The sequence below is a fragment of the Bombus pyrosoma genome, linkage group LG16 (genome assembly GCF_014825855.1).
Source record: "Bombus pyrosoma isolate SC7728 linkage group LG16, ASM1482585v1, whole genome shotgun sequence".
NCBI lineage: Eukaryota > Metazoa > Arthropoda > Insecta > Hymenoptera > Apidae > Bombus > Bombus pyrosoma.
This window is the reverse complement of record NC_057785.1, coordinates 5,163,831-5,179,234: the sequence shown is the minus strand read 5'-3', so window position 1 is coordinate 5,179,234 and position 15,404 is coordinate 5,163,831. Positions and strand designations below refer to the sequence as shown.

The 15,404-nt window shown below is 34.5% G+C and overlaps 2 protein-coding genes and 1 long non-coding RNA gene across 15 annotated transcripts in view; 2 read left to right on the top strand and 1 right to left on the bottom strand.

Annotated features, from left to right (window-relative positions):
* LOC122576431 (cordon-bleu protein-like 1) overlaps positions 1 to 5,923 on the top strand; it is a 96,576-nt gene extending 90,653 nt beyond the window's left edge. For 11 of the 12 annotated variants that reach the window (XM_043746732.1, XM_043746734.1, XM_043746738.1 and 8 more), the window contains 5 exons: positions 414 to 1,268; positions 1,755 to 2,959; positions 3,094 to 3,191; positions 3,266 to 4,349; positions 4,593 to 5,923. In XM_043746732.1, the coding sequence (XP_043602667.1) occupies positions 414 to 1,268; positions 1,755 to 2,959; positions 3,094 to 3,191; positions 3,266 to 4,349; positions 4,593 to 4,610 (3,260 nt within the window). In that variant the 3' untranslated portion in view covers positions 4,611 to 5,923. The remainder of the gene's footprint in view (positions 1 to 413; positions 1,269 to 1,754; positions 2,960 to 3,093; positions 3,192 to 3,265; positions 4,350 to 4,592) is intronic. The other variant, XM_043746744.1, reaches the window with a different exon arrangement.
* A 110-nt stretch (positions 5,924 to 6,033) lies between these two features.
* LOC122576432 (xyloside xylosyltransferase 1) lies at positions 6,034 to 8,041 on the bottom strand. The gene is made up of 3 exons (XM_043746745.1): positions 7,356 to 8,041; positions 6,793 to 7,266; positions 6,034 to 6,682 (listed from the first exon to the last, which is right to left on the bottom strand). The coding sequence occupies exons 1-3, from the start codon at positions 7,746 to 7,748 to the stop codon at positions 6,476 to 6,478; spliced, it is 1,074 nt and encodes a 357-aa protein (XP_043602680.1). The 5' UTR covers positions 7,749 to 8,041; the 3' UTR covers positions 6,034 to 6,475.
* A 26-nt stretch (positions 8,042 to 8,067) lies between these two features.
* LOC122576437 lies at positions 8,068 to 12,226 on the top strand. Of its 2 annotated transcripts, none has more exons than XR_006319762.1 (3): positions 8,068 to 8,182; positions 8,273 to 8,555; positions 8,699 to 9,993. It is a non-coding gene; the product is annotated as an uncharacterized LOC122576437 (long non-coding RNA). The 2 variants fall into 2 exon arrangements; XR_006319761.1 differs by lacking the exon at positions 8,068 to 8,182 and adding an exon at positions 10,856 to 12,226 and having other exon boundaries at positions 8,211 to 8,555; positions 8,699 to 9,706.
* The last annotated feature ends 3,178 nt before the right edge of the window (positions 12,227 to 15,404 follow it).

Genomic DNA, 15,404 nt, shown 5'->3' with positions numbered 1-15,404 from the left:
GTTTGCGTATTTTTATGCATTTAAGTTTGCGTATTTTTATGCATTTAAGTTTGCGTAAATATTCGCAATCTAGTTATTATCTCCCGCAGTGCCCAAATTAATATTATTTGAAGTAGACTTCGCAAAAGACTGGTGACTATGTTATTATCATTCCAAAATTTGTACTTATTTCATTTTATTTTCGTTATCATAAGATGTAGTAGTTAAAAGATCCACCTTCTGTAAATACACAATATTGTCCAAAGAGAAAACTGTGTCTTAAATAAGATTAGAAATAGCATTTTCGTTTTGCATGTTTGTACAGAATTGCACCCTTATACTTTATACTCTCTTTTAGAGGTGACCATATTTACCTGCTTGCTAACTAGACATGTTGGTGATGGCCTATTCTTTTTCTTTCCTTCTGAGTACAGTTGGAGAACCTGTTCCACTTCCCAAGCCTAGAAAAGTCGCCGCAATACGGCCCGAGGTGCCAAAACGCAAACTAAAACCGCCCTCCCCATTGAGTAGAACCCTCAGTTCAGACTCCAGCTATGTAGACTGCTTATCCAACGCTCCTGCACACTCCAGTACTGGGAGTTTTATAACTGACTCAAGTTCCAATTGTGGAAGCTCCATCAAAGGTGAAGAGAAACTGGACGTCTGTTCCAACTATTCTACCAGTGAGGATGAGGTGTTCATGACGCCAGGGCACCTGAGTGAAGCAAGCTTTGATTACAGTTCAATAGACTTGGAGGAAAAGAGCCAAACTAACTCCACAGATACAACTTTAAATAACGATATTGATGATGGAGCTAATGGTGAAAGAAAATTGAGTATAAATGAGAATAAAGTAAATGTAGAAGCTCCTCTAAACCAGGATTCTACACTGGTAAGAAGTGAACTAAGTACAGTATCATCAAAGAATTCTAGCCAAGAGAAGAAACTCTGTGCTGTGATATCTACTATGCCAAAGTGTGACCACTTGAGTTCACTGAGCATCAAGGATACAGTTAGTCAAAGTAAAGAATGGGAGGGTCTGAAAGAACCAAAGAAAGCCAGGATTCCTCGAACAGCGTCAAAGTCCAATGATTTTGAGGTTAATGCGTTAGAAAAGCAGAAGAGGCATTTAACTTCTCATGCAGAGGATATCACATTTGCCTTAAATTTGAATGTGAATCCTAGTCTGCTGTCTGACAGAGATCTTGCACAGCAATCGAGGGAGGAGCAGGATACTGAGTCTCAGGATGTGGGTGGAGAAAAGTCCCCTGTTGCAGTGGTTTCATCAGGTGCATGTTGCATATCATTAATGTGTATGAGAACTTTGTTCCAGTAATGCAGCTTTCAGATAATTCTCTATGCTCAAATCACTTTAAATGTAAATGACATGTTAAAGATTTTAAACAACATTAGAAGTGATTTAAAGCATCATCAGCTCATCTTCACTAATGTAGTTTCTTATATACTAATATCTAGATTGTGAATCTTTATGCATTTATGTCAAATTTGAAAACGCAAAAATTCTTAATTAGATTCATAAAAATATAAAATTGTATAAACATTAAAAATATATTAATGTTTTGAAATTTATATGGTTAAAAAATTATTTGACGTCTTGTAAATGGTGGTGGAACATAAGAAAAGAATAGTAGTCTCACTTTCATGAGGTTTCTGGTTTACTTGCATATTTTTAACTACTCCATGGAAAGATAAATCCTTTGAATTATTTTGTATCATCGAATAATTCTCTGATCTTTTAAAATATTTTATTACAGATACAAATCTCTCAGAGACTGACGTACTGCTTCAGAAAGTATCTGACACTTTGTCCAACTCTCTACCTGTAGCCTCATTTGATGAGGTACCAGTGTCTCCAACAGTAACTGAATTAGAGCCAACGAACATTTCCAAAGAAACAGACCAGAAAAACAAAAAGATCTCTGAGTATTCCAATGGCTTTGATGTGAACATCAGCTCAGCAAATTTGACTGTAAACTCTCAGCAGGACACGTCAGACTATGTATCAGCAGTCGATGAAGATTTATCCGTCACCGACTGGGAGTATCAACTGCCAGCTCCTCCAAGTGCCTTCAGAGACTCTGCTTCTCCTGTCTTCGATAACTTTGAAGTAATCACTCCTTCGCCTGAATCATTCAGGGACACAGAAATCACTGAATTAACCTCAACTTCAAACCAGAAAGATGGAAGCAATATTATAGAAAAGGTAGAAATGCGAGAAATTGAGGTTAGGAAAGAGACTCCACATGCAAAGTCCTTCATACAACGCAAGCCAGAGTCTAGCATGAAAAAGGAGGTGATTTGTGAGCTCGAGAATAAAATAAGTACTTTGCCTCAGAATACTATGTCTCAGAAGGATATGGATTCCAGGAGGTCATCGAACCCCTCAACTGCCAAAATTTCCCCTGTAGATAACACATTGTCAAATTTTACCATCACAACATACAGCAAGCAAAAGAACCTGAATATATTTGAAGAAGTAGAACAGTCTAGAAAGACAAATTCTGATGAGAGATTTATCAAATCCTTTGCGACTCTGACAAGGAACAAGAGCAATCTCGATGAGAATGAAGATAAGAATCTGAAGGAATTCAGCGTTGGAACATTGCAAGGGAAGAAAAAGGTAACCACAGGAGAAGATAAGTTGAGTGAGACGAAGCTGGAACCAAAGATACAAACTGAATCCCTGCAGAGGTGGCAGTCTGGTAATGAAAAGAGCAATATTCAGAGATCTAAGAGCTACATGTCCATGTGTGACAAATCTAACCTCCAAGGAAATGTATGTGAGATCGAGAGTATCAAGAATGAAAAAAATCTGGAGATGGACGATAGTGGAATGAAAAAAGCAACGAGCATTAGCAACCTGAGCGTAACCGCGACTAAAAACGACGAGAAATCCTCGCAGTGGCGGGATAATATTCTGAAGCGGCCTACCAAAGAAAAGCAACTGCAGTCTGTACAGGTAATTACCTTCCAATTTGAGATTTTTTATACAATTTTTACTAAAGTTTCCCCATTACATTTTTTTTTTTGTAGAATATATAAATTTTTTTAATTGTCCCTTCTTTGTATTCATAGTAAGTGATTTGTTCTTAGGTGCTGAAAAGCATTTTGCCGCAGTTGAAAAATGCTCAACAGGCGGAGGAAAATGTGCCCAAAGATTCGAGTGATATAGTATTATCTGAAAAAACGAGGTAAATTTAATATTTTTCCTACTTCGAAATTATTTTATACTTAAATAATAATTATTGACTAATATATTCATTAGATCCGAGACTACCTCTAACGAACATTCGACCGAATCGAATGAAGTTTCGACTCGTGAACCTCAGACAGCACCAAGTAATAAGAAAGTAGAATCAGAATCAAAGAAACCAACGCTGGAAACTAATAAGAAACGATATACCTACTCAGGACCTCCTATGATCAATTTAGGCAGTTGGTCCGAACGACCGAGTGTTAATGTCCAAATAAAGAAAGACATTGACTACAAATTTGGAGTCAAACAAACTAACAGCAGTACCATTGTCAATATTAATAGCTCTAAAGATGAAGTAGACTCCAATAATATTAATAGTTCTACCAAAATACAGAAGAGTAAATTTGAATTTTTGGATAAAAAGGAGCCCAATGAGTTAACCAAGAAATTAATTAGTCATACAACAGCTACAGGATTCAAAAAGCCAGTACTGAATAAAGTTAACAACTCAGAAGCAAAAGTCACTAATGATAAACCAGTTGTAACAGGAGTTGAGCTGAAAAAGAGCTTCCTTGAAAACAAACAGGATGACAACGTGATAGACACTACTCCAGTAAATTTCAAAGAATTAACGAAAGCATTTGGTCAAGATGTTTGCCTGCGACCAAAACCAAAAAGGTCCAGTACAATTCAACGTTCAGATTCTCAGTTGGAAAATGATTCTAGTAAACAGAATGGACATAGACAAGATCAGTGTTTAATAAATGGCTACCAAAATATTAAACCTAAGAGGTTCTCTTCGATAGTGGGTATCCAGAATGAAGGTAACCTGACATTTAGAAACGGCCTAAGCATTAAAGGGCACCAGCCAATGCCTGTTGTTAAAGGGTTTAAGATCTCAAATACAAAGATCGGTGCAACTCAAAGTTATGAGAACCAAACTAAAGAAGGCTTCAAGGAAGACATGAAAGAAGATAATATTAAAGGATCATCCAAGGATTCAAATAGTACACCAAGGCCTCCTACTATGCCCGTGATAACGGGTGTGACCTTGAAAAGTGCCAGACCTAAGTCCATGCCCATTCAAATTGACCAGCGAGACGTTTTGCTGGAATCGATTAGAAACTTCGGTGGTCGCGAGAATTTAAAAAGCGTAAGCATTTATTAGTCAGAAAATCCATTAAGAAGTAATGGGAATTGAATAATAGAGAAATGCTCCCTGATAAGAAAATTATGATTCATAAAGTGTGGTAATAGTAAAGGAGAATTTTTCCTAAAAATGGAGGCGTTGAATGTTGGGAACAATTTTCATAAGAAGGATTTTGAGTTAGATGTTTTATTAGAGGGCACGGAACTTAACGTTAAAATTGCCTAACATGAAAATTTATGGTTACAGGCTATGGAAAGATGTTAGCTGCCTTTCAGAAAGTAAGAAATGTTCTTGACACGAGGATAAGATGGGAAAAAGACTGGCGACCGAGGATATATTACTCTCGAAGAGATATTCTGGTGCTTTAAGTCGTACAGTCTTAGTGATAATACAACGTTTGGCAATTATCGACACAAAAGAAAGGGCAAGAAACTTATTTATGTATATTTTTTAATTACTATCGAAGGACCATTCACATCTGCCCCGTATTTTTGTCATTTGTCAAACTTAACCTCTTCGAAATCATTCCATTGACGGTTTGTTGGCTAATAGTCTATAAAGAAACAGCCACGTTAGTCGTCCACGTGTACATACCGTGTGTAAAAAAGTCGAGACAACCAGGAAAAAGAGTTGTCAATAAAAAAGAAATCTGTCAATGATGTACATATCGTTTAGCTGTTTAAAGCGATAAGAGAAATATTATATTTTCGTGTCCAAATAGTCAACGGGCCGAGTTAGGTCCGTTTTCGAAACATTGTTGCTCATTATATGATGCAGTCCACGCAATTCTTGTTAAGTTTTCTTTTTTTTTTCTTCATTTATTAGTTCAATCAGCCATTCGGTCCTAACCTGACCTAAAATGAGAAAAGAGGAAATCGAAGAAAGGTTAGATCTGAACGGTTGAGTCAATGTTGACTAACATTTCCTATTCTTTACGATTAACATTAAGTTTCTATCACTGGGACCAAAGGTGACATCATTTATTTTACATATTGTACAACGAATTTAAATGCAACTAGGGTGTGTGTATAATTATGAAAGATAATCTTTTCTTTTCGTTTTTTGAGAGAGAAGGAGAGAGAAGCAATCTGGTCAGTCACATAGGTTGAAAATCATGATAATGAGATATATTCATTAATTAGTATGCATTAACAGAGTTCAAAGTAAGTTTTAATATGTGTTAGTAGAAAACAACGAAGGATTGATTTAACAATCGATTTCCATTTTTTCCTTTTTTTGCGTTTACATTTACTGTTAATTAAAAAGAAAAAGAAAATAAAAATTTGTTTTTGATTATTAACAAGGTTTCGATAATTATTCGGAAAAAGTATATTGTATTTGTTAATATGATATTGTCAATACTATTTTAAAAGAATCAATTAGACTATTGTGTTTAAATAACAAATTTCAGTATGTATTTGTTTTATAGATTATGATCATTCTGCAGAAATATTTTTATGGCAGGTGGCAATCACCATGGAAAGGTGTATTGTATACTGTAAATATCATATAATATGTTAATACTGTATTTAATATTATTTTTCCTTGCGTAAAAATATATTACGGCGACACTTCTATTTATATATGTTGTTATTTATAGTTCCATTAAAAATAAAAAAAATTATTGATTTTTATTCAGCGAATTGCTTCAGAGGCAACTCTGAATGGATAGAAACTGTAAAGATGATTATTTACACAAAACACTTTATTTGTTGAAAAAATACAACAATACATATAATTAATATTAATTGGTCCACTTTCGTCCAACAATTTTTATAATGCACTTTATATAAAAATAGCACCTATCATGTTTTACAACATGTATCTGGCAACTCATATAAAATCAATTTCAAAAAATAATTTGCATCTTATTTTCAACGTTTAAGCCTTATAATATTTAAAATATTTAATGTACAAAATACCTAAAGAAGAAAATAGTTTTTATGCAACTTATCGACTAATATTATTTTTCTCTTTCTTAAATATTGTTACTGTGATGGAAGATATGTATTGCCACTGAAGAATCACAGATTCTAAGATTAATAACATGTTCAAATAACAACAGGTACTGCTTTTAAACTTTTGCAAACAATAGTTATAGCTTGTGCTCTTAGATATTACGGATATGATTAATCATTAGGTATAGGGGCATTGCAATTTCCATGCCATAATTTTGTTTCTGAATCACACTTTGAATATTCTCCAAATATATCTGCATATCCACGGTCCCTCCACCATGTACACAGCTGCCTATTCCATCCACAATCAATGGTGTGAATTAATTCAGGTTTTTCCATTCCTAAGATGGTATAAAAATCCTGATCTCCTAAGTGACCCTAAGAAAACATGGAAAATGTAACAACTTTGCAATGATAGTGTCACTATTACTATCACTTAAATGACTTTCAACTTGACTTTATGGATCAATTATTGTTATATCCTTTACCTTAAAATGATATTTCTTTGTCATTGCATCAACACTTTCTCTTTTCACAATTGCATCATAAACAGAAGAATTCCTTAATTTGTCAAGGTTAAAGAGTACCACTCCACTGTTATATCCATGATAACCACCTGAACTCGCAGGTTCTCCAAATAATGTGTCAGGATGTTTGCTACGATACAAATACAAAACGTGTCTGTACACTGGAGTGAGCTCTGGGGCCAGACCAAACAATGCTTGACTCCCAAAAGTGTTGAATTCTTCAAAAAGCTCCTTAATGTCTTTGCGGAATTTGGTGTCAACATCGAACATTGCTGCAACACTTTGTTCAGCTGGAGCTATTCGATGTAAACCTAAGGATAGGAAAAATAACGCATCTGAATAGTAGGTTCCTGGTTTGCTGCTGAAATATGGAGACATGACAGACACAATGTCTTCCAATTGCAATGCTAGTTTATGTACATCATAATATTGCACCTGAAACAAAGGAATAAATAAATTGTAAAATCTTGTAAGAAATATAATTTGAGAAGATCAAAATTCTAAACAAAATTCTTCTGCTTCACCTTCATAAATTTGCCTGTGGATGAGAGAATGTTTGCCAAAACTTTCTCTGTAACATTTTTGCTATCGTCATCAGTTATAACATGGAATGCAATGTTAACAGAGGATAGTTTGATTAAAGACTCTGCAAAGATCTCAAATTTTCGTCGCATTGGAGAGTTACTATCTACTTTGGTGAATATACACCAAACATTATAGTAATTTTTCTTTTTTGGAAAGAACACCGTCGTCGTGATGGTATCTTCATGAATATTTGTCGACTCGGTGGTCGAAGCATTTTCTTGGTCTCTGCGCAGTATCCAGCGTGTACCATTTGACGTCTGATAGCAGTAAAACAGAACAAGAATCACAACTAGGAGCGTCAAATTGATGAGCACCTTGCGTAACAGGAGCATTTAATTACTCGATCATGTTCAAGTTCCCTTCGTACACTCCAAATGGCTACAGTTCAATATTAGAAAAAATTTATTAAAACTGTAGATGATATATTTATACTTCAATAGGTTATGTTATTGAAGTTTGATAAAATGTTAGGTTATGTTATTGAAGTCTATCAAACTCATTTAATGGTGGTCATACTATAGAACACATAAGTAAACAAAAAAGTATACGTTCAATATTTATTAAATTATGAATGGATAATTAATGTGCAGGGAAGAGGTCACAAGTTATTTGTAGAAAATAAATACTGAATGAAATATTGCAATCAAAAACAATACACTTACTGATGCAGTTGTTTTATTATCTGCATCAAAAATATTGACCCTTTTCTTCTTTGCATTGCATAGTTCATGATACATTATCCCAAATCTTTGAAAGTCAAAAATAAGTATGTATTACACAATTATAGATCCAGTAAAATTTTATTTAATATTGTAAATATATCTGAGAAATAAAATTTTTGCAATATGTTTGTTAGAGTAAAAGAAATGAATTCAAAGTTCAAATTTTTCCGCTACTCCAACGTTGTAGACATAATAGTTCCTGCAGTGATAGCTAGGTGGCGCTGAGAATATATTATGACGCTACATAAATTAATGCTTAATTTCAACACACTACTATTCAAAATGTTCTATTGAAAGCATTAATTTCGAAATAATATCAATTTTACTGCAAAAGCTTATCAAAATATGAATTAGGGTGCAGTAGCTTCTTCCTTGAAGTACAATTTTTAAAGATATGTGTTGCCAGATATTACAAAGGTATTGTAAAAGATTAAAATATATGTATATAATACAAAATGAAACAAACATTCAAACAATCTTTTATCTTTAACACAATGATTAATAATCTTCTTTATCCCGCTCATAATATAAAAACATTTAATTTTAAAATTATGGTTCAGTTTTTAGATTATGTTATTGGAACAAAAAAAAGGTAGACTAGAAGAAATTTATGAAAGATTTATTCTTGAAAGAATTGATTGACAATGGAAGATAAATAGAGATTGGAAAATTTTCAAGGACACCAGTCTGACGAACTTGCGTTGACGAACCTGCGCCTTTTTATACGTATTATCTCCCATGCTGAAATGTGGACCAGGAGCCTACCTGTCCTGTGCAGAAGACCTCTCGCAGTATTGATCACTGCGGGAGGGAAAGGCACGTTGGGGGATAGTCGATGAACACGTGGCACCAGTCGAACTTTCAAGTGAGGATTTTCACTCCTCACACATGCAAATAGATCAGAAAAAGTAAATAAAATAATGCTTATATATATACATATACGTATTGACATTAAAATGAACAAGATTGTTAAAATGAATGAATTGTTAAATTAATGAATATTTGAAAATATTGAGTTTATAATGAGTTGTTGGAGTATTGATCCAGCTTGGTTCAAATACAGATTTGTCATTGAGCAGGTTTTGTATGATCTTGAACTTGTATTGATCTCTGAAATTAAGACTACATAATATTCCTGATTAAATAAAAGCTAAGTTTAATTTTGTCAAGAATAGTACATAATTAATTCTTAGTATCATTTATTTTCTTTACCCAAATATTGTTAGTATCATTAATTTTCTGTACTTGCATGTATTAAACTATTGGTAAACCTAAATTTAAGTTCTATTTCAAAAAGAAAGGTATCAAAGAAGTTATGAACTAGTTAACCAGTTAACAAACGCTACCTTTCCAGGTATCCTCCATTCCGTACCCTTTAAATCCAAAGCATATTTTGTACCCAGAGTTGGTTGATCGTGGTAGCAATGGGAAGACGTTATCGAAGGAGGCGGTCGAAGAGGGTGAGCTATGAAGGAGCGGTACTGAAGGGAGAGACGAGGAGAATGCAATCAGAGGGGTTGATAATACGAGCAAACCGATAGGAACCGACCCAAGAGCAGCGTAATGGTGTTGGTATATAAGGCACGAGCAGCGAACGTCTGCTCCTGACAGCCCATTACCACTGTACAAACGCTAGCACAGAGCTTTGGGAGGATGGCGAAGCTTCTCCCTCCCAACGTCCCGTCCCTTTCTGCGTCTGTTTCCCTCCTCCAGCTTCCCGTCGCTCTTCCTCCGCTTATACGACTTGCTCGTCCTGGGGGAAGATGCTGGAAACTGCCGAAGAACCAGCGGAACTTCCGCTATGATTTCGTCGAACACGAAAACTGCTGTCTCTTGTATGAGAATAGGATGTTGTTTGGAGGTTCTGGAATGTTTAAGAAGTTTTGGCTAGAAAATGATAGTTTATATTGAATTTGAGGTTGAAATTGGCTTTTGAAAGCTTTAAGTTTGGTATTTTAGACATTAAGAGAATAAAAGGTTAATTTTAATAAAATTCGTTAACAGAGTTAATATTAATAATATTTTGGGAAGTTAAGGGAATAGAGAGTTAATTTTTAGGAGTAATTAATAGTAATAATCTAGTAATTTGTAATCTTTTTATTTTAAAAATTGTCATAAAGAAAGGATTCTCTTTATTTAGCATTAACCTTGCCAGGCCCGGTCAAATGACCGGTTTCAAAATTTAATTTGCAATTGTACATTCATTGTTATTTCTTTTGTTCATTTAACTTATGTAAATTCTTATATTAACAAAAATTGCGAAATTGATTAATCAGATAATATAAGAATTTACATAAAGTTAAATAAACTTGTAAGAAATAACAATTAAATTTAATTTTAAATTAAATTTTGAAACCGGACTAATTTGACCGGACTAGGAAGGTTAGTGTTAATTGATACCTACTTGTTAAATATAAGGTTTGTTGTTTTATGACGACCATTCATCGTTTTATACAAGTTTTAGACATCATAGTGAAGTATAGGTCTAATTCTTGAAGAAAGTTATTAATTCCTTCCCCTAAAAACGATTATATCTAAAAGATCCTTTAAATTCAATATTTGCTATTTCTTAATCTTATTACGTTTCCACCACAAACGTTCAAAAGCTCCAATCTCCAACTTTCTCTGCTGATTTACTCTAACTTGCCATTCTCAAATACTAGAAAACAATCAAACCAAATATTCCGCTTCCTAGTCTAGCTTTTATCTTTTTGCAGGAACCAAAAAGAGGTTATGTCACGCGAAGCGACGTGTAATCCGACGAAAGGCAGGCAGATCTTCGTCTAGAAAGAAAGCAGAATGTGTAAGAAAGGGAAAATCCGTGCGGAATCAATTCGGCCCGTGTATCCCGATGCAGGGAGGGTGACTGGTGGTTTTTCAAGGGTGGCGTTCGGGCCACGCCTGCCGGCTAAGCCACGCCCGTTCACGAACCTATCCCCGGAGGCTGTGTCGAGGACCGAAGGGCTAATAATTCACGTCACGAGCACACCCCACCATAAAGAGTCAGCCACAGCCGTGGCGCGTCGTATATTCGGTATTAGCGTGCCGTATGAACGTTATCCAGCTCCAGTTACTGTTAATTACCGATCATCTTCCGTAATTAATTGCCTCTTCGATCGATGGAATCTCTTGGCTGTCGACACTGTTGGTTGCTGGATATCGATCCCGCGTCCCCAGTCTGTGCAAATCATTTTCACTAGGTTAGGTTATGGAGTACTCCTGGAAGGTTATAGAATATTGTTGCAGAGCACTATTGATATTGCAATAGAGGTATTTTTTGATATAGTTTGGTGGATTTCGAAAAATTTATAGTTGACGATGTTGAAATTGAGAAGGATGGTGAGAAGATATTGAGTTTTGTCATTTTTTAGGGTTACGTTTATGAGTATCCAGGTTGAAGAGCCATACCAATATAAATTTTAGCTCTTAATTAGAATTTTGGAATGTTAAGATAGTATATATATTGAGATAGTGGGATGTTCTGTTTAGCTTAATGAATTTTGATGGTAAAACAGAAGATTGATAAGGACATATTAAGTTGTGCAGATTCTTAGGAAAGATGGGTATGCATGTTCAGATTGAAGAAATTCAAGAATATAAATAATATTAAAAAATTAGAAAATTATGTAATGTGGCTTATACAATAAAGAATATTTTAACTTAATATTACCAGAGACGTTATGAAAAATGACTGTAACAAAAGTAAGTAATAAATGAAAAGTATGGATAGAATTATTTGCACAATGAAATAAAAATACCACGATAGAAATAAATTGGTAAAATATAGAAATTGCTGAATTAAATACTCGTTTCCATTGTGCGTGAATGTGTTCTGGTCCAGCGGCGGTGTTTTAATTCTGAAAATCGATATCATCTTTTGTCATTTATTATCTCGCCAGGGAACAAGATCGCAACGATACAGGCTGGAGTGAGGTAATTAACTGGTCTGACAATTATGTAACATATTGACTCGTTTACATCCGGACGTATTTCATCGTTATTTGATAATCCATCGTCATCATGAAGATGATTGTTTTTGATGTGATTGCGAGTCGAACCTTCAAGCATAATTCAGGCTTTTGTAATTTTGCAATTTTCATTTTTTAGTGACAAAATTTCACGTCGTGTTATGAAAAACAATTTTAAAGGAAGTTTATAGCAAATCATTTGAACAGTTAAAATTTCAAGTATATATTACTTTATATTAACATTTAATATAGAAAATAACACACAAAATCGTAAATTAATTTTGTTTATTATATATTCAATAAAGTTTGTATGTTAAAAATTTAATTAGTTTATTGATATAGAATATTATCTACGATAATATTAAAATACTGTTACAAGACATTATTACAATATTATTATTTTTTAATTTCATCGTCATTTTCATTAAATCAATTTCAAATCAATGAAAATACACAATGATAATAGAACTCACTATAATACTGTAACTACGAACAAGACCATGCAATCTATATTAGAACAACATCCAAATAAGTTCTCCTAACAACCAAACACATCAATCTCCAAATCTCCAATTTCAACATCGCTACAAGATATACATCAAATTTGGTGTTCAATCAAAATGAAGGTAAAATTCTCAAGAGTTTCAATGAAGCAAACAAATCGGTTGAAAATCGGTTACAGGACGTAAATTTACTGAAAGGAATCGACTTTGTCGCCGGTGCGGTGGTCGACGGTGTGCCCCTAAAATTAGCCACAGTGACATATTGAAGAGTGCACCGAAGCGGGCGGGTCACAGTGCCCCATGAGCCGCTTCCCCCGTCTGCTATTAAGCACAAAAGCGGTGCCCTGGGAAAATCAACTGACGCGTAACTAAACGGTGTATCATTAATTCCGACGTGTATGTTTATATCGACAGCGTTAAGCAGCATTTGCACGGCCAATTTTCCATGACGATCATAGTACCACTACAATCTTCTGTTTTTTTATACATCATCTTTACTTTCTTCATCACAAAAAGTTCTTTAAAAATGGTCGAGAAATTCTCAATGAAGACGTATCAAACAATCATCTCACAAAAGTAGCAAAAAATTAATAAAGCAATCGATAACAACCAGAAACGTTAATATTCTCTTCGTACCTTTTACGTTTCCTGTCTTATACCTATTCAACACTCACAGAATGAAATTCATGTCACTCGTTTCCTCTTTTTTACCTACACGCAGTCTAGTTAAATTAAATTGAACTAACTCTGTCTCTATTCTCTGTATTCGTTTCGTCTTGACGCCGTCTTTCACGTTCTGTCTTCACTGACATCGAAACCGGAGCTCTTCCTTTTTCCGCAACACTCTGTCGCGACGAACGGATACCTTTCGTGCCAATCAAAGGCTCTCCATCGCCGAAGGTGAACGCCGATAACCGGTGCTGAGAAATCGACGTTTCCGCTCGACAGCTTCAACGCGTGCGAACCATCGCACAGATTGGTGAATTCCCAGAGGTGAAAAAGCAACGACAGAGCTTCAATACTGTGGAGTCATAGTCAATTCTTCGTGTTTCTGTTTCAAGGATGTTTTAATATACGTCTCGATGATGGTTTCCTGCGGAGAACTGAAGGAATTGTTTGTTAAGATTGATTTGACAATGAGTGGGGAAATGTAGAGTCCAATGTGAATTCTGATTATAAGTGTTAGAGAAATTGAGGTGAAAAGCAGTTTGGCAACATTTCAGTCACAGATAGGATAAATTTGGGAAATAGGAATTGTTCGAAATTTAAGGTTAGGAGATTTAACTAAGATTAGAAAGTGAATCATATTTACTTGGAAGTTAGGTTAAATTAGGTTAGATTAAGTTATTAATCTTTAGCAAAATTGTGTCTTAATAAGAATTTAACGTTGTATAATAGGATTTATTATTAAGTCAGAAATCTTAGCTTGAAACTAATGTAGGTTATGGAAAATAGAATCTAATGGAAATTTAAAGTTAAAAAAAATTTAGGAAAGCTTTAAGCTTAAAAATTCTTGAGAGTACTTAATTATAGATAATAGAAAGTAGAGCTTGATAAGAATTTAAAGTTATAAAGAAATTCGACGAAGTCTAAGGTTAGAAGTTTTTTTCTTAGCTAGGTTAGAAACATATTGCAGATTATGGAAGATAAAACTTATTGGAATTGAATATTCAAGCGTAAAAGGAACAAAATTGAGTCTGACCTACATCAGAAAAATTGATGTTCATCAAAACTTCAGTTTATAATATTGAATAAATTAAAAATACCTAAGATTGAAATCAAAATAACAAAAAAAAGAGGTCCAAATTATCACAAATTAGTTCTAAAACACACACTTCTTATCAAAACCTATGTAACAAGACGAAAAAGATGAAAGATAAAGCGGAGTCGAAACGCGTTAACCATTTAATTTTCCTGGTGCCTTTGATCCTTCCAATGAAGGGCAGCTCAAGAACCACACGCTTCATTGTGCCCTAGACCGTCACTACGGTGGTCCTTGGTCGAAGCAAACAGGCTTTGGGCCACCAAGCCTATTTGGTACACGTGTCCTAGCACGTTGAATCTCGACGATCCTTCCCCTTGTTGGGTCGAAGAAGAGACCGAACTCGTGACAAAAGGTCGGCACGCTTCGGCACGTGGCTGTCAGTGGGACAACTTCAGGGCACCAGTAAGTGCCAACGAGTAGAAGGGTCGCGAAGCTCCTCTCACTGGATCCTCTGTTCCCTCCATTTTTTCTTTCTCCTCTATTACCTTTTTGCTAGGCTAACTTAAATGACCGAGTGGCTAAGGTAAGAACAGGTTCTCTTTAGATCAGGTACTGTTGGTGATGTGAAGGTAGGTATGAAAGAGTTCGGGCTAGGTTTGTTTAATGTTAAGTAGTATATGGAAATGTTATTGTAAGGTTAAACGCGAATTTGGTATTCTTAGGGTTCAGGTTATAATTAGGTTACAGCCATACTAGACTCTAGATTATAAGTAAGTTGTAGCTGATGTTATAGTCATTTTATAGTTGGGATAGATTTGATAAATCAGAAATAATTACAAGGTAATTTTGTAGCCATTTATATAATAATTAAGTTTTAATCACAGTTCAGTGGGTTTTTTGTTATAAATAAGTTGTGGATAATTAGTTTCTGTGTATAGCCAATTCATAGTGATTTTCAAATTATAAGTAACTATTTCTTAATTTATATTTAAGAATCATAATTTATATGTAAGCGATGATTTAAAAAAAAGTTATAATTAACCTATAAATTAACCTATAATGTGATTTCTTCTTGAGCAAATCTCTTAAA

Bases quoted from the DNA above. Each gene is read 5' to 3' on its own strand.
- LOC122576432 (XM_043746745.1), bottom strand. From the start codon at position 7,748: ATGCTCCTGTTACGCAAGGTGCTCATCAATTTGACGCTCCTAGTTGTG. The intron at 7,267-7,355 runs GTGAAGCAGAAG...CCTTTGTTTCAG, and splicing joins CCACAGGCAAATTTATGAAG to GTGCAATATTATGATGTACA. The intron at 6,683-6,792 runs GTAAAGGATATA...ATGTTTTCTTAG, and splicing joins CAAAGAAATATCATTTTAAG to GGTCACTTAGGAGATCAGGA.